Here is an 18441-nt window from a genome sequence, read left to right as displayed (position 1 = left end):
GACTTAATGGAAACAGTTCAGTTGAGAGCTAAAAAAAGAAAGAGCTTAAAGAAGCTTAAATGCACTTTAGTGATAAGGGGAAGCGCAGAGCAGGGTGATTATTCTCTGCGGGTTGATTACGTCTTTATTAATGACTGGTGGTTGCTGTGTGTGTACATGTGTATGAATTTGTGAGGAATTTTGATTTCAACAATCTTCAAACTCTTTTTTTTATGCTACAATTTAGAAAATATAAAATCCTCTCCCCTACACAATCTCACCTCCTGGCTCCCTCACACCCATTCATCCTTGTTAGGCACTGTTAGATAATATGATGTATGATTTGGAGGTTTTCTTTTCGAGCCGTCGGCACCCTAAACAGCAGCATTATGTACCGTGGGAACAGGGCAAAACAGAACGTCATGTTTGCTGGATGCTCCCGTTGAGAGCCCCCACTGAAGGTGCAGAGGGGGCTTTAAGATTAGATAATTGATGGATGAGGCTGCAGCCCGCCTGGCGCTCCTGTAGATTTATAACACCGCGGCTTCATGTCCTGTATAGTAATCCATTTGTGGACCACTGCATCATTTTTCTGACAGCTGAATTAAGGTTCTGTGTGATTGCTCACCTAAGTTTACAGCACAAAGACTCGCAACATCGAATACCGTCCACCTGTCAGAATCTCCCCCCCCCCTCCCCCCCTAATAAGACAGTTATGTAATGTGCTGCCATTTCTGACGGTCCATACACGTGACGCAGAAGGGTGAAATCGGAAGGCGCTCCTTCAAAGCTTGGCCCGCCTACAAATACCATGTTGGCAAATTCAATTTTCTGTTTTCAATGTACAAAGACAATCTAATTAATCTGTCGCTTCAATTTTACATTTCACCGTATCGCTTACTGTTAGTGTTGAATAAAAAAAAAAGCTGATACAGCTGTTCTGAATGTATAGCTCTGGGAAGAGAAATGAGTTTATTGTTGCAGTTAATTTTCTGTAATCAATAGCAGTGTAATAGAAAAAATATTCATCTTAATTCACTTACCACACATCTAAAGGTTGAAGCAAATATTAAAGTCATATTGAGACATAACCGACAAATTGTCCGGACTGAACTTGCAGCCAAGTGAACAATGAACAGAAGAAAACCACGGCCTGTTCAAAAGGGAAATTAACATTTACAAAGCAGTGTCCACTTTACTAGTTGCCTCCTCCACCTTTCTTCTGTTTGGGTTTCTTCTTCTTCTTGCCCGCCGTGCTCTCAGACTGCGTCTTGCTCTTCTTGGCGAGGCTTGGCTGAGAAGCTGTCACTCCGTCCGCCGATCGTTTCTGTTTAGTTTTCTTGTCATGTTTCTTTTTGGCTTGTCCTTTGTCTGCTCCTCTTTGTTCTGTGGAGGTCGAGATGCCTGCCGCCGCCGCCGCCGCCGGCTCTAAAACCGGCTTGTCTCGCCTTTTGCGCTTCTTCGATTCAGGGAGAAAACCTTTCTTCTTCTTGGGAAGTTGCTTCGGATCAGCCTCTTTGTCAGGCTTTGTCTTTTCAACTTTCGGTTTCCTGTGAAGGTGAATGTGAACAAGAGTGCGTGTCAGCATTTTACCCCTAAAGTTCTGGAAAAGAAAACGGCTCGTAATACATGAGCTCCGAGGCAAAGGTGACCCGTCATCCCAAACTCTCTCCTCCCCACATTTCCTGTCTCTCTTTGGCTGTCCTATCTCCTATCTAATAAAGACAAAAGGCCAAAAAATAAAACTTTCAAAAAGACAATAACACAAAGTGCAGTAGTTAATCACTTTGTGTGCTCTCAATATTATACACTCTAGAGACAGTGTTTAGTTTGGGAACCTCAGTGCTACAGAATGAAAAAGCAACTGGACATTTGGCCTGTTGTTCTCATTACCTCTGCAGAGGAGGTTTGTTTTCTGTTATCTGCAGGATTAGCAAAATAACAAAGACCAATTTTTCATGAAAACTTGTCCAACGCTTTCAGTATTGTCCAAGAAAGAAATCGTTCTAGTTTGGAACTATTCCTGCTTTCTAAAACAACATGCACACACTGACTTCCCGAAAGGCTCCAGAGCTTAAAAATTCACACGTAGACACTCGAATAACTCACACGACTCCAAAGTGTTTCACCACAGCCCAGTACGTGTCCTCCAGCTTGCCAGTCTTCTTAAAAGTTATCACGCTGGTCAGAGACTCCAGGACCTTCCGAAGGGGCTCCAGGTCCACAGAAACCTTCTACACAGAGCGAGAAGCAGAGAGAGAGAGAGAGACCTGAGTCTGGACTCTTAAAAAAAAAACATGACATTGTTCATCCTGACGATTAGCAGCCCACCTACCTGCTGATTCACGTGTTTGACCAGGAACTGACACAGCTCCAGAGTCTTTAACACCTTCTCCTTCACCACCTTACTCTCCGTCTCACCGACCTGCTGGAGACTCTGAGAGAGGAACACACTGTGGTTGGACCGCTATTCATGTTGACATAATCATCGGCTGTTCCCCGATATATTTTAGAGGCATTCACTCGTGTACTCCAGCTTCTAAGCTTCCTAGATGTTCTACAATAAAAAGGAATTTACACATGAAATCACAGCTTGACCATTTTGTGAATTATATAGATTTATAAAAACAGAAACTGAAGTGATGATAGAGGACTTACTGGTTGGCAACCACTACAACTCCAGTTCTCCAGTACAAAAATCTCTACTTCTTACAGTTGCAGCTGGTTTCACTTTTCTTAAAGTCGTAGGACGTATAAGTATAATCAATAACGGGTAATAACTTTCTGAGCAGGAATAAAGACACAATAAAAGTGGCTATTACCGTCTGCATGATTCCATGTACAGCTACATTATAGCATGCAGGGCAGACATGCATATGACGTCATTTCAATAATACAAAAGATGACAAAGAGCAACATTATTGTATATTTCTAGTCGTGTTTTCCTTCTTTACAGCTTACATAAAAAATCCTCCTGATGAGTTTTCCCTTTGTGTAAAATGCGTCCTGACTTCCTGCGAGCAGCCGCAGCTCAGTGTTGTGATGTACTGTGACGTACCGCTGCAGTGACTTACCGCTGCTAGCTGACCTGCGACCTTCACACACAGCTCTGTCCACGGATCCCCGCTCAGCAGCTGCTGAACCTCCCGGCTCTGCATCGCTCGCAGCACCAACACACATGCTTGGCCCTAAAAACACACAAACACACACAACGACTATCAACCAGACGTCTTGCATAGCGTGCATAACGACAGCAGAAAGAGCAGGTGATAAAGTCACGTCTCTGTTTCTATGTTGAAGTTCAGTGATGTCTTACTTTGAGTCTTTTTTTCCTCGTTATGTTTCTACCTTCAAAGCTCTAAATTATCTTTTTGTCTTTCTCGCTGTGTTTCTGCTTCATGATTGTTCTTGAAGTATAAAACTTGTAAAAATCTTTACCTGTTGGTGCACTCTGACTGCAGATGTGATGTGTTGCACCGCTGCATCCAACAGCTTCACACACAAAACCTGGACATAACACAAACGTTGTTGAGGGTCCAGCCAGCAGAGATGAAGCTTCATCTGTGATGTGAACGAACAGAAAGTGTGTTTTTTTTACTCACAGGAAACCTGCTGAACAGGTCTGTGAACATCTGAGTGGTCAGAGGACTTTTCCTCTTGCTCATGAAGGAGCTCAGAGCCTCTCTGAAGACCGCACACACCCGGTCCACGTCCAAGTTCCCTGTGAATTTCAACTGCACACACACACACAAACACACACACATCATGAAAGATCAAACAACAAAACATCAGAGATTATGAAAAAGAACACAGGTGTGATGTGAACAATAAAGAAAGAAGTGACGTCTACAATCCAATTAGCTGTTTTAGTTTCAAGGCTCTGGTATGATTCATGCCGCCTCATTGTCACACTGTCAGGTCTCACTGCAAGCAGCCGTCATCGAACGCTTTTAGTAACACCTTTCCTTTTCTTTCTTACTTCAACACCTGAATATATGACGGATAACACACGGCTGAACTTTAGAAGTTTTTCTTGTTGTTGTGATTTTAGAAAGAGGAAGAAATCTCAGACAGATATCTCAAAACAAAAGCTGCAACTAGTTACTGATTGTTTGTCAGCTATTGAAACAAAAGTTAGCTATTTTAATAAATGATCGATGCGTTTCAATAATAAGCTTTTTTTAAGTTAAAAGTCTCTGATTCAAGCTTCTACACTTGTTAAATATATATTGATAAAACCTGAATTCATAACTCTACTTTAATACTACAATCACGCCAGTAATGTGAAAAAAAACTACTTTCTAAATTTCAGGTTTTTCCTTTAACTTGGTAAACTTTAAAAAACATCTGAAGACGGTGAACTTGTTGAACTCCATGTCAGTACAGAGTCTCAGTACAGAGAGGATCTAAGTGAAGCAGTGGGTGAGTACAGAGGGGGAACATGTATCAGGTGTGTTTAACGTACGTCTGCTGCTTCAGCCTTGTCTTCTTTGGTCTCAGCAGGCGGAGCTCCTCTCAGCACTTTCACCACATACAGAGAAGCACTGCAAAGACAATTCAACATCACATACATACCAAACACTGGAGGCAAAACAATTGAACCCTACAGACTCAGAAATGATGTGGAGAGTCCTCATATTATTTTCCTTTTGATCTTGAAAACAGACTTTGGAGTCAGTGAGGGTGTTTTAAACACCGACAGGTCCAAAAACAAATAATTCAACTACATGTGCTCAAAAAATACCAGACCACATGTTACAGCTGTTTACAGCAGTGAAGTTGTTATTGAGCTGAAATCGTTGAAAACATCTGCCAAGATTCAAATGATTAAATTCTGGTTAGTTCCATTAAGATCAGAAATCTCGTTTTTAAAGAAACCTGTCCAAGAATAGCAGCAACATTCAAACTTATACGGTCACTTTGCATTATGAGAAAAACAATAAAATCAGCGGCTTAAACAGTTGCATAGAGAAAGTTTAGATTTAAGACTCTTCACTAAAGATTTAAAGAGTAACTGAGTGTTGTAGTTTAAAATCAGACTGCAGGTTGTTCCTGTCATGATGTCACACTCTCCATTTGATCTGCTTTGATTTTAAACCCTATTTTTTAATCTGCCTCAATGACTCTTTTTTTCCCTCACCTGGGGTCTTCTTGATCTTCTTAAGACATAAAACATTTCCAAACATGTTGGTGTGTGGTTAATAAAGCACCGTGTTCTGTGCACTACGCCGTACCTGAAGTAGTAAAGGCAGACTGAGGAGTCCGACAGTTTCTGGGTTTTTGTCATCAGTTTGTCCAGCAGGTCATGGAGCTCCCCCTGTCTGTCACCGACGGTCCTGCAGTAAACCTTGGACCTACACAGCTGGTTCCTAAAAAGAACAAAATCACATCAAGTCAAACAAACAAAAACAAACCCATTGACTCACTCAGACAGAGAATCAGTAAATATCTGTATCATCCAACCCACAGAAGCTAGCTGAGCTTTAGAGCACCAGATTCAGTGTATCACTAAGAATGACGGACACAAGTGGGTTTCAGACATAAAGTTAGTGGCATGTAGAGCCTTAAAACGAGCTTAAACAACCTTCAAACCAAACCTTAGAAGGGTTAAGGCAGGCTTTCCCAACCTAGGGGTCACGACCTCATGTAGGGTCGCACCAGCTTTCATTTCAAAATGTAAGACGTATGACACAACCTGTTGTGGATGATCACAGCAGGATGTTTTCTTCCAATGACACAATCATGTAAACAAACAAATAAAAGCAAAAAAAAAACCACAACCAAACATTAAATGAGTGACTGACACAGATGCTCAGTCTGTTACCTGAAGATATCTGCAGCTCTGCGGAGGAAGTCCTGCTCCTGCTGGTGGCTTTCAGAGCTCATTCCTCTGTCGATGATGGTGAGGAGAGGCTCCACTAGACCGAGAACGAGAGGACTGCCAGCCTGCCGGGCCACAAACACCTCGACCAGGTCCAACACCTGCCACACAGGGAGAGAGACGGTTTCAGGGTTTAAGGGAGCTGTGTTTTAAGTTGAAACTAGGCTAGCAGGTTCTCAAATTGATGGTTCTCAAAAAAGTATTTGTGCTAAACTAAGCTAAGCTTATCTCTGCATGAAGCTTATCCTGATCTTTGTTCTGGACTGAGGGAAAGACAGGAAACAACAGGTTATTCAAACGTAACAGAGCAGAGATAGAGTACCTTGATTTTGAAATCTCTGACCAGCGTCTTCTCTTTCTGTAGTTTTGTTTTTTCATCCTTCTTGGCCTGGTTCTTTTTCTTCTGCTCTGAGAACAGAGCGGCTAAGCCCTTATCCAGCTCCATCATGGCTTCATCGTCCAGATCTTCATCACTGCTGCCGTCCTCCTCCGTTGCCTGAATACAAAACACAACAGAGGACAAGGAGTTACACCGCATTCCTGCTGTGGAGCTAAACATACAATGACATCGCTAACAGTGGAACATCTTCCCTGTCTTAGTTTAATGTGCCAGAATGAGTTTATCTTCAAATGCACACTAACCAGTTCAGACAAACCAACGCCAGCTGAAAACCCACCAGAGCGTTCTGCTGCTGCAGGACCTTCATCAGCTCCAAACGGAAATTTTGGTCCACGCCTCCCTGTGCCATCTCCTCGTCCTCCATTGCTTCATCTTCATCATCGTCGTCATCGTCGTCGTCGTCATCCCCGTCTTCTTCAGAGTCCTCATCTGATCCGTCAGACTTATCCTGCTGGAAAATGACAAATTTGAGGATTTTAAGCGTCAGATGTTTCTTTATTAAAAAAATAAAGACGAGCAGATCTAAGAGGTGGAATCAGAACAAAAGGGACAAAACATTTAGGGCTCGGTAAAATATGATTATGTAGAACTAACCTCCATCTCCTCATCTTCATCATCGTCTTCATCCGTTTTCTTCTTCTGGGTTTTGTCGTCAGTTACGACCACTGCGCTGTCCTCTTCATCCTTCTCTGGGTCCAGGACCTACAGAGACAAAACACACATTCAAATACAATTTCAGTAAAGCCGTTTTCAGCAGATCGAAACCTGAATTGAACCAGTTTTGGGTCCAATCCTTTACTAAACTCGTGTTTATAAATGATGAACATCACACATTTAAAGACTGACTGACTCTTAGTAACATTTTTATCTACAGAAGTGACAATTCGGTGTTGAAATCGACTGACAGTGAAAAACCTTGTAGAGTGTGTATAACTTACATCTAAGATGGCGGTGAGCGCTCCAGCAGTGACGTGGGGGCAGATGGAGGAGAAGACCGTTCTGCAGACCTGTCTGATGTGTCGGCTCGGCTGGGACAGCAGGGACAACAGGATGTCCACCATCACCTCCACCCACTCCGGCTCCTCCTCCTGTTCAGAGGCTGCACCGAAGAAAAACACACAAACACACAGTCACATACTTTGAAGCGGTATGGGTTGTTTTCTTCTCTTTTTTTTTTTTTTTTATCACTTTGGACGTGCAAAAACAATCTGTAAAAAAAACAATATTTTTGTCACCTAAAAGTTGTTACATGACAAACAAAGCAGCTCCCTAAAGTGTTAAATAAAGCCAATGCAAAAGTGCAAAAAAGTGCATTTCTCTGGTGCAGTGTCTGATCGAGTCTGGCTCCAAAACCAAGGAATCCCTATAAGGCCTCATGCTAATGTGTCTATTTTTACAGCTTAAAAAAAATCATGTTTTTACAGTGTGAGGTCGTCGGCCTCACCTTGCTTCTTCTTTTTCTTCTTGGCTTTCTTCTCCTGAGCTTTGTCCACGCAGCTCTGCAGGTCCTTCATGATGTCCAGCAGCTCATCGGGGGCCTTCAGGAGAAATAAACATTTATTACTGTGCTCAGAGGCAACAAGATGATCTCGCTCCTGCCAGTGTTTGGATGACGTCTAGGCAGATCTTTTTTTTTCTTTTTTTTATTGTGATAAGGTGAACAAGTACAAAACAAAAATGTGCACATAGACATGACAATTAAAGCGACGGCAAATAAGCAAAAAACAGGCAAAACAGAAATAAACAAAACAAAATCAAAATACGCAAAACATCAGCAAAGACAAAAACAACTGAAGTAGATATAATAAAAGTAAAGCAGTAAGTTGAAGCAGTGTATAAGAAACGTGTGAATGTGTGTGTGTGGCAGTATAATACATTAAAGTGAGTGGCTGAATGGGAAGTAGCAAGAAAAATAAATAGCAACACAATTGAAGATAATTGAGAGGAAGAGAAAAGAGGGGAGAAAAACAAAAAAGATATATGTGTCAACATTAAAGGAAAGAAGAACATTTTACATTTTCATTTCAGTTTGAGGTATGATTTTTCTGAGATTTAGGTGAGTTATGAATGGATTCCAGGTGTTATTAAAGGCTGATATATTGTTATTCTTGCAGGCTGCGATTCTTTCTATTACAATGTGTTCTGTGAGTAGGTCGGTCCAGTGAGTTATGTGGCAGTATCTTTTTGATTTCCAGTTCTGATAGATGATTTTTCTTGGCGATAGTTAGAGAAATGAGTAGCGGGTTTTTGTAGTTATTTGGGATGGTGATTTGTGATGTGTCTCCAAGTAAGCAAAGTAATGGGGACGGGAGGATTCTGCAGCCCAAGATAGTGGAGAGATTTTCAGTGACTCTGATCCAAAACGAGTGAACTGGTTGACAGGCCCAAGTGGCGTGAAGATAGTCATCTGTGAAACCATGAGTGCATTGTGAACATTTTACCTTGAGTGATGTGTGTCCTGTGGATGGTTTTGTATTGTACAAGTTGTAAATTAGTATTACTGGTCATAGAAAATATGTTTTTATGGATTTGTGTCCAGAAGTCGGGGTTGGGGGGCAGCGTCAGATCCTTTTCCCATTTTGTAGTGGGGAGTGTAATGGAGGTTGTTGATGTGGCTATAAGTTTAGAGATGATTTTATTTGAACTGTTGATTTTCATGATTTCTTCACTCAGTTGGGATGGTCGCAGAGTGTTGTTAGTTATATTAATTTTGGATTTGACTGTTGATTTTAATTGTTGATACTGTAGGAACTGGTCCCTCCCAACCCCGTACTTCTGGATTAATGAATTGAGTGACATAAACTGATTGTTTTGAAATAGGTGATTGAGGTGAGTGATTCCTTTTTGTTGCCATGATGGGAAGTAGATGGGGGTGTTGCGTAGCTGGAAGTCTGGGTTATGCCATATTGCTGTGTATCTACATGGTGATAGTGATGACTTGGTGATATTATGAGTTTTCCACAGATCAGATTTTAGGCAGATCATTTTCAATGACTGGAGGTTTAAGGACAGTATTCTTTGACACAACAAAACAAGTCTGCGATGATCCCATATCAACAGAACTGACTCATACCACGGCTCTGTTGGTGTGAATTACCTTGAAGAGGTGCATGCCAACCAACAGGAAGAGCTGCTGGAACGCGCTGCTCTCTGCAGACGGGCCTTTCTTTGCTTTCTTCTTCAGGCTTGACACAGACTCCAGCATGCTGGAAAAACACAAGATGTAGAATCAGCTTTCAAACACGTTCACACCTCTTTCAGTGGTACTCATTAACCAGACACATATAGTGCAGCGATAAGAGTGTGACAGCATATAGAACAAGAAACAGCTGTCTTATTTAAACAATGCATCTCGGTTTTTTTTCACTTGTGAAAAGTGTAAAAGAAACTGTAAAAATACTTTGGTGAGAAGACAGAAATGATATAATTATTATTTCACAGCTTTAATAAACAGAATATTAGTCCAGCACATAGGCTGTATGAAAGATGGACGAAACAAAAGCATCCTCAAAGTGAAGCCAAAAGAGTTAGAGCTCCCCCTACTGACTGGCTGCAGTAAAAACTTTAAAATGGAAATACAGGTCGTGTGATTTTTTTCATAATGGTTCATTAACATCATGCTTTTTGATCAAGTGTTGATCAACTCTGAGAACTTTAGTTTCATTTAATTATTTGATGCAAACAGGAGCTGAGGTAACATCATGATGGACAGCTCTGTTGACAAATGCGGCTCCCGCAGGGTTCTTTACCGGATAAGCAGAAGGGGACGAGGAGCGGGGGGAGAGGGAACGTAAGGAAGACGACCACAGGTGTCTTTAGACTTTCCATTAGAGTGAGTGTCTGCTTCAAAACCGACACAAGGATCTGTTCTGCTGTGGACTGTCCCGATGTGAGGGATCTTTTCTATATTATCTGTAAGTTAAATGTGTGCTTTGGTTAGCGAGAGAGGCGTGTCCTCTATTCCCCGGCTTCCCCCGCCTGTTCCCTTCTGCCTTGACTCCAAATTGTGTATGTGTCAGCACCAAGGGGCTATATTGGTTTCAATTCTGATCAAAATCTGTAGATGAAGACGCATCGTCCATACTTATATACAGTCAATGGTCCAGCATCCTACAGATGAGATTCTGTCGTCCTACCTGTCCCAGGCCTGTTTCTGCTCGGGGCTGAAGGGCTTGCTGCACTGGGCGTGTTTTGGTTTGCTCAGCAGGACTTGTGCGTACTGGACCAGGTGAGAGATCCACATGGTGCCATCTGCCGTTACGCCCAGCACCCGCTTCTGGCTGACAGCAGCGCCTTCAGACGAGTCCTCGTTTAAAGGTAAGTGATGCATCGATAGGAGGAGCCTGGAGGAAGAGACACATCAAATCTTTGGTCAAAAGAAACTGAACAGACTTAAAACAGAACACATTTTAATAATTAATTTTCCCAACTTCATGTTAACTCTTATTCATGAAATTTAAGTTTAATAAAATACTTCTTAAACCGATTTCTCAAAGAGTTTTTTTAATAGACATCTTCTGAAGTCTGAAGGCTCAAAAGAATAAACGACCCTGGATGTAATCAGTGGTCTGAATGCCATGGGCAGTGGTGTTAGATCAGCGAAGAGAAGATTTCATCTCTTACCCAAAGAAAGAACTGACGAGCACTACCCTGGTTTTATCATCCAGCGGGACAGAAAGCTTCCCCTCCGTCTCTGGGATTTCCGCTGAGGCTTTCTTGGCACTGAAGAAAGCGTGGAAAAAGACGAACCTGGAAAGAAAAAAACGACACCAGTTGATGCCCATCTCCTCTTCATCACACATAGACATGCTCAGCTTCATTCGAGTGTCTCACCGGGCTATGTCCATGATGAGATCCTCCTGCCTCTTGACTTGGTGGTTGTCTATGATCGAGGCGAGCCGAGCGACGAGCCACTTCCTCAGGCGGAATATGGGGCTCTCCTTCCTGAGGAAAGAGAAAATAAACATTAACAGTTTTATATCTTCATGCTGACACCTAATTTAAAAGACTGGAGGAAGGCATAAAAAAAGCTCTTTAACATATATCAGGTTTATTCACTCACTGTTCCGCTCCTTCTTTATTGTCTTTCTGCTTGCGAGTGCTGAAGTCCAGCAGCTTGTCCTGCTGAGGCTGGAGAAACGTGCCCTTCAGCCAGTCCACGTAGTGCTTCAGAGCTGCAGGCTGAAGGTGCTGCACCACCCTCCACACCGACGGCACCACGGGGTAGCCCTGGTTGGTGAGCGAGGAGAATCCCACCATCACTGCCAGCTGCTTGTCAGGGTCTTGACAGCCCTGCAGGAAGTCTGACACGTAGACGTCCATCTCCGGGGCCAGTTTAAAGCGGTCTGGTTTCTGGGAGGGAAAATCGATGGAGGAGGAATATTAGTCAGCTGTTAAAAAAACGGTTTTGAGCGCACACACAGCAGGTTCTCATTTCCTTCTGGGAGCAGAGACAACCAGCCTGCTCAATCAGGTACTAAAAAGTGACAATCAAAGCTTTACTGACAGCTTTCAATTCTGTCTGACACCCACTGTAGGAGCTATTTCATCAATAATTGTTTGTTATTTAGCATTTGTTTTAGTTATCAAGGGGGCAATAAGCAGCCTACCAAACACTAAGGCTGAGGGGAAACATAAAAAGGTTGCAGGTGTGTCACTGTGAGGTGGATGCACCAGGAAGAGACACGGGCTTTTTGTTTTTTTTTACCAGATCAGTGAGATGCAGCATGAATGTTTGTTGGGTTTGCATGATCTGAATTAAATGAAGAAAAGTGATTCTCATCTGGACATTGGACTTCTTAATGCCTGCATATGAACCAACTGGAGCGGTGCATCAGTGGTTAACCAGAACCATAAGCACAGCACCTTTGTTTGTTGACATGTAGCCAATGGAGAATCTAAATAAACTCTCACATCCCTAAGAGGGAGCTGGATGGTTTGAAGGATTTATTAATGAGTGATGAAGCCAACATGCTCTTCCTCAGACCCTAAACTGACCCGAGGCAAATTCATGAATCTTGCTGTACTTTAATTAAGAGCTCTGGAAATGGACTCAGTGACTTTTATCGGGAAAACAAGAAAATTTTGAGACCATCTTGAGTTCACATTCACTGGAGATAAAATTATAAATAAAGTATTTTCTCAAATAGGATCCAAATTCAGGCACTGGCCATCTGGACAACTATTTATGGCACCATCAACATTTGTTGTCATTTGACACAGACAGCTAATAATACCACACCAAACACAAAAAAACTATTTTCTTCTTCTTCTACTTTTACTTCAGTCCTCTGGTTTAACTGCTATTTATTTAATTTTGAAGTGATTATATATTTAAAATGTATTTTGTTTTCTCATTTCTTCTTTTGACACCCTCAAAAACTGCTTTAAATCATCCGTGTCACACAGAGAAAACTAGATCGTTTGAAGTAAACGTACCTGAGCAGAGACCACGTGATCCCCGTACTGCATCATCACCTCTCCAGATAAAACCTCCTTCAGTTGGGCTTCAGAGAGGAGAGGAAGAGCGGCGCCCAGCAGACGGTAGCTCAGGTAGCTGGACAGAAACAAGAACACATCAGGTGAATGTGTAAACTCCCATTCCAGGTCTTAACTCCCCTTTTTGAATTATAGCCTTTGTGTATTATCCATATATTACTACCTCAATGATGTATGGATATATGCAATGACAATTTATTAATGAAAGTGGAACTTCTGCTACTACAGCTGAATGATTTACAGTCTGTCATTAGAAATAGTCTGGATGTTTGGTTCTATGTATCCGAGCCCCTTTTGTTCACTCACTGGGACGGTCCAGGCTGGTCCTTCAACATGCCGTTGATGATTGCGTTATTCCAGAAAAGCTGGAAGCTGTCCTCCTTCAGAGAGAGCTTCAGGAGGTCCAGGACCACCGCAGGGAGGACACACTCCTTCTTCACTGAGCGGGCGGCCATCTTCAACACCTCTGTCAACCTGGGACACATCATCACAAACTATTTTTTATTTTATTTTTTCACACTGCAGCTGTACATTAACAGATTTAGCTTTAAACTGGTGCATATACTTTCCATAATTCTAGTGTTTATTAAAGATGAAAATCAGCTAATATGAGCTCCCAGAAACACAATATAGCTGCACTTCTATAAAACATTATTGATTAAATGTGTGGGACAGAGAGTAGGAGACCATCAAACCATGAAGAAACACCACATCAAGCTGATCATCGCGTTCTTACTTTGGGATGTTGTCGGCGTTGATGATGGTCGAGGAGCCCAGCAGCTTCTTCAGCTTCTTGGGTTTGAGCGTTTGTGGGAAGCGCTGCAGAGCCACCAGCAGCAACTGCAGCTGCTCTGGAGTCCTGAAGGCGGACGCCAGGTCGGTTTGCAGGGCGCTGAACAGGACCTCCTCGAACACCTCCTCGGGGATCTGAAGAAAGAGACATGCTCTTGGTAAGTCAAAGACACCTCCTCGTGCTTTGTGTACATGTGTGTATTTGAGACCATGGCCCTTTTGTTACTCAGCAGCAGTTCTCACCTCATTGAGGATGTCCGTCATGGTCTTACTGGGCAGGTCCTTCACGTGTTGCCTGTGCTGGCTCAGGCTCTGGAGGAGCTGCACACAGCCTAACACCACCTGAGGCTCCTGTAGACACAACAACACATTACGCTACAGCTCACACACACACACATTACAGACTTCATATAGCACACACTGAGCAGGTCTGTACAAATCATGCAAGGGGAGCGTGGGGGAAAATGTAAACTACTGGACCCCTTTAAGGGAGTTTATTTTATGAGAATAACTTGTGAATAATATGATTACAACTGAACGTGACGTCTTATTACTACTCCTGAGGTCATTTCTTAGATATTGCCCATCTTCTTCTTCTTCAGCTTTTTGAACCCCACAGATGTAGTCGAACCTATAACCAGACGTGGATGCCTACAAATATTAAAATATTAACCGTGGTGGAAATACTCACTTTGGAGAGGCGGCCGGACTGTTGAAGTGCGAGGACACCGAACATGTTTCCAAACAAAGTGTTTCTGATAAGTTTCTGAAAAACAAGAGAATCATTTCATATTCAAAAACCTCCCGGAGGCAAAGGACAAAGTTTTTTATTTTCTAGAGGCGGCAGAGAAAAATACAAAAAACACACACCTTCTTCACTTTCTGCAGATTGTGCTTCTCTTTGATTCTGTTGAGAATACTCTGCAAGGAGACGTCTTCAAAGGCAGTTAAGACCTGAAAAAACAAAACTCATCATGTCATCATTTAACAAACACTGGACTAGATCTAACACTCATCTGAATATATCAGTTTTATGAATTAAAATGAAACCACTTAGCTGTCATCATCAATCTGTGTGAGTGTCTCTGTCTGTGATAATAACATCTTTTCTTTAGAGCTGGGTTCCAGCAAATGTGGTGAAGGAGTAATTTACTAATTAATCTCTTTTTTTAATCTGTATTAATTTACAAGTTTGATGACAACCCTCGATCAATCAAGCTTTATGTATATATTTAGATATATATAGCACTTTTCATTCAAATCAAATGCAACTTAAAGTGTTTTAGCGAGATTAAAAAACAAACTCTAAGCTCATTAAATTATACTTTATATCTTGTTAGTTTGACACAAATGAAAAAACATAATCATAAAAAGCAACAGGATACATTTAAACTCCATAAATTGTCATTATAACGCTTCAAACTTTAAATTCTAAAGAGTTACAGCCATGATAATAACTGAGCGAGACATTTTAAAGATCAAGAAAGTAATCTATCAGCGCCCTCTGGTGGACAAAACATGTACATGTACAATGTTTTTAAATTAACTCAGATATAAATATTAAGATTTATGGACTGTGACTCCTCGTTCCACATCAGCCAACATATTGACTCCACTTCTGTCGTTCTGTATCGCTGATAAACTGATTCTGGCTGCATTGTTCAAACTCCCTCAGACAGTAACTCTCCTCTCTTTAACTTATGTGATCATTTGAATGTGTGAGAAACACACTTATCTTGTTTTAACGTCCACTTAACGTCATATTATCTATGCAGTAGATCTATATAAATAGGAATGAACTTGATTTCTTGCTACAGAGACTGAGGTTCAGATTGTTTTGGAAGTCCTCTCGACTCACCTGTCCCAGAGCCAGACTGAAACCAGGTCTGGCAATCTCTCGTGTGTGAGCCAGTCCGTCCACCAGCCTTTTAAAGGTGTAGTCCAACTCATCTGCCTGCAGAAGAGACAGCACCGTGTTGTAAATAAAGCTGCTATTAACACTTATTACCCTCTTAATACATGAGGTAATAGTCCATTGTAAAGAGGATGTGCTGTTATACATGATGATAGATAGACAGGCAGACAGACAGGCAGACAGACAGATAGATAGACAGACAGACAGACAGATAGTTAGATAGACAGATAGACAGTTAGTTAGATAGATAGACAGATAGACGGACAGACAGACAGACAGACAGTTAGATAGATAGATAGATAGATAGACAGGCAGACAGACAGACAGTTAGATAGATAGACAGACAGACAGGTAGGTAGGTAGATAGATAGATGGACAGACAGACAGTTAGATAGATAGATAGATAGATAGACAGGCAGACAGACAGACAGACAGACAGTTAGTTAGATAGACAGATAGACAGTTAGTTAGATAGATAGACAGATAGACGGACAGACAGACAGGTAGATAGATAGATAGACAGGCAGACAGACAGTTAGATAGATAGACAGACAGACAGGTAGGTAGGTAGATAGATAGATGGACAGACAGACAGTTAGATAGATAGATAGATAGATAGACAGGCAGACAGACAGACAGACAGACAGATAGACAGACAGATAGACAGACAGACAGATAGACAGATAGATAGACAGGCAGACAGACAGACAGATAGTTAGTTAGATATATAGATAGACAGGCAGACAGACAGGCAGACAGACAGATAGTTAGACAGACAGACAGACAGACAGATAGATAGACAGACAGACAGTTAGTTAGATAGATAGATAGATAGACAGGCAGACAGACAGACAGACAGACAGACAGTTAGTTAGATAGATAGATAGATAGGCAGGCAGACAGACAGACAGACAGACAGACAGATAGATAGATAGATAGATAGATAGACAGACAGACAGATAGTTAGTTAGATAGATAGATAGACAGGCAGACAGACAGACAGATAGATAGATAGATAGATAGATAGACAGATAGATAGACAGACAGACAGATAGTTAGTTAGATAGATAGATAGACAGGCAGACAGACAGATACTTGATCCCGAGGGAAATTCAAAGCATCCAGTAGCAGGTTACAAAGACATGACATGAAACATATGTTACAAATTAACCTCAAAACCGACCCCCCCTCCCATACATATATATTAACCTGAAAAAAGATTTAAAGAATACCCCTAGATGAATCAAACTTAAACTGTGCAATTAAAAATAGACTTATAACAAGAAATATATATAACCCGTGCAGGGATAAAAATATATGTGTAATTTAAACAAGAACCTATAAACAGTTGAGGAAAAAATCTGTAATTAGACCTGAATATAAAAAAATAAAAAAGTGTTGACCTTCTGAAGTTGTGTTGTTTATATATGTACAGCAATGTTTAAAAATCAGATAAAACAGACATTAAATAACAGGCAGTGCAAACATTAAATTAAAGGTGCTATGTAAGTATTTGAGGTAATCATATGGCAGTGAGATATTTATTCATCTATTCGCTGATTTTTCAGGGACAATACATGTAGACATTTTAACATCAGATTAAAGTGAAACCACTGAATGTTTACAGGACTTCTAGTCATGGTTAATCTGCAGCAGTGTTTCTCCCTGGTTAGGATTTTAAGAAATGATGTAAAATGTAAAATTGACATAAAGACATTTACAGCAGATATAGACACACATGTGTAAGAGTTAAAACATGCAGATTGATGATATAGCTCAACAAGCCAGACAAGGCCCAGTCTAAGTATACTGGGATACCAATACAGAACTTTAACCAGGTAAATCTGTACATTTAAACTCAGGTAATGTTTGTAATATGGCAGGTTTATTCTAAATGACAAAATCTTAATAAAACTACAACAACTGATTTGACTCTAACTTCTAACCATGCTTACAGCCTCACTGTAACAGTGCTGTGTCTCACCTTGTTGTTGGTTTTCAGGTACTCAGTAAGGTCTTCCACCGCCTTCAGACGGACCTCCTGGTCTGGTTTAGCAATGTCCCAGAAGAAGTCGAGGAACACGCGGTTCTGTTGGAGGACCCCGGCCATCCGGACCGGCTCCGCTGCTTTCACTGAGAGCTCCACCATCTCTACAGACATCTCACACCAACAGCACCACTCCTGTCCATGCTGCTGCAGGAGGAAAAACGTGCCTCACTGCGCACATACTGCTTCCGGGTCATCGCCTACCGCGTCTTCTTCTCCCGCTTCTTGGCGCATTACCGCCACCTGCTGGTTTGGAGTGTGGGTGGATCATTTATGGACATTTTTAAAAACTGTCCAGAATAATGCGGTTTAATAAAAATATGAATAAATTCAGAGCCCTAAAACTTTTTTAAACAAACTGAACACATTTTAAAATTAGACTTAAACTAGAGTTGCTACTAAAAACAGTCAATACAATACTATTAGTATTAGGACAACCAATTCTGCTGATACTAAAAATAATAAAGATAATATTAATTTTTATTTATCTTTTAAAAAATATAAATATTTTAGACTATTCATTTTATTCATCCACCAGCCTATTTATCCATTTCCATAAGGAACTACATAAATAATGCTCAAAAAATACAATACTTTGTTTTACTGTGCTGTCTTCCATTTGTTTGCTATTTTTTTTGTAAGAAAAACATTTCATTAATTGATAGATTTAGTTAAGTTTTTGCAAAGAGGAAGTGAAAACAACACGTCCGTGTGCAGCACCATGTTGCTATTGTGAAGAAATGTCTTTCCAAAGAATATTTAGAGGCAGCAGTTGAAAAAAAACACTATCAATGCCTCTTCATGACGCAGTCTGTGTTTAGGGTCAGGAAACTCAAATCAGGGTCAGGAAACTCAAATCATAAGATCATCCTATCGTATCTCGATGGTTTGGGTTTTGTTTCTTCAGGATGACACATGGATAAATAAAA

The 18441-nt window shown here is 41.2% G+C and overlaps 1 protein-coding gene across 2 annotated transcripts; it reads right to left on the bottom strand.

Moving 5' to 3' along the window:
- Positions 1–917: 917 nt before the first annotated feature.
- On the bottom strand, positions 918–17677 carry mybbp1a (MYB binding protein (P160) 1a). Of its 2 annotated transcripts, none has more exons than XM_061056443.1 (27): positions 17450–17677; positions 15409–15504; positions 14421–14504; positions 14242–14316; positions 13794–13901; positions 13495–13685; positions 13065–13232; positions 12699–12816; positions 11323–11612; positions 11094–11204; positions 10884–11009; positions 10397–10603; positions 9358–9466; positions 7705–7798; positions 7199–7359; positions 6855–6962; positions 6538–6711; positions 6183–6356; positions 5804–5961; positions 5214–5348; positions 4445–4523; positions 3582–3713; positions 3418–3486; positions 3054–3167; positions 2315–2416; positions 2089–2213; positions 918–1529 (listed from the first exon to the last, which is right to left on the bottom strand). In XM_061056443.1, the coding sequence occupies exons 1-27, from the start codon at positions 17624–17626 to the stop codon at positions 1178–1180; spliced, it is 3837 nt and encodes a 1278-aa protein (XP_060912426.1). In that variant the 5' UTR covers positions 17627–17677; the 3' UTR covers positions 918–1177. The 2 variants fall into 2 exon arrangements, with proteins under 2 accessions (XP_060912426.1, XP_060912427.1); XM_061056444.1 differs by having other exon boundaries at positions 6538–6708.
- Positions 17678–18441: the final 764 nt, after the last annotated feature.

Source organism: Labrus mixtus, chromosome 14 (genome assembly GCF_963584025.1).
Source record: "Labrus mixtus chromosome 14, fLabMix1.1, whole genome shotgun sequence".
Classification (NCBI taxonomy): domain Eukaryota; kingdom Metazoa; phylum Chordata; class Actinopteri; order Labriformes; family Labridae; genus Labrus; species Labrus mixtus.
This window is presented reverse-complemented; position numbering and strand designations above follow the sequence as displayed.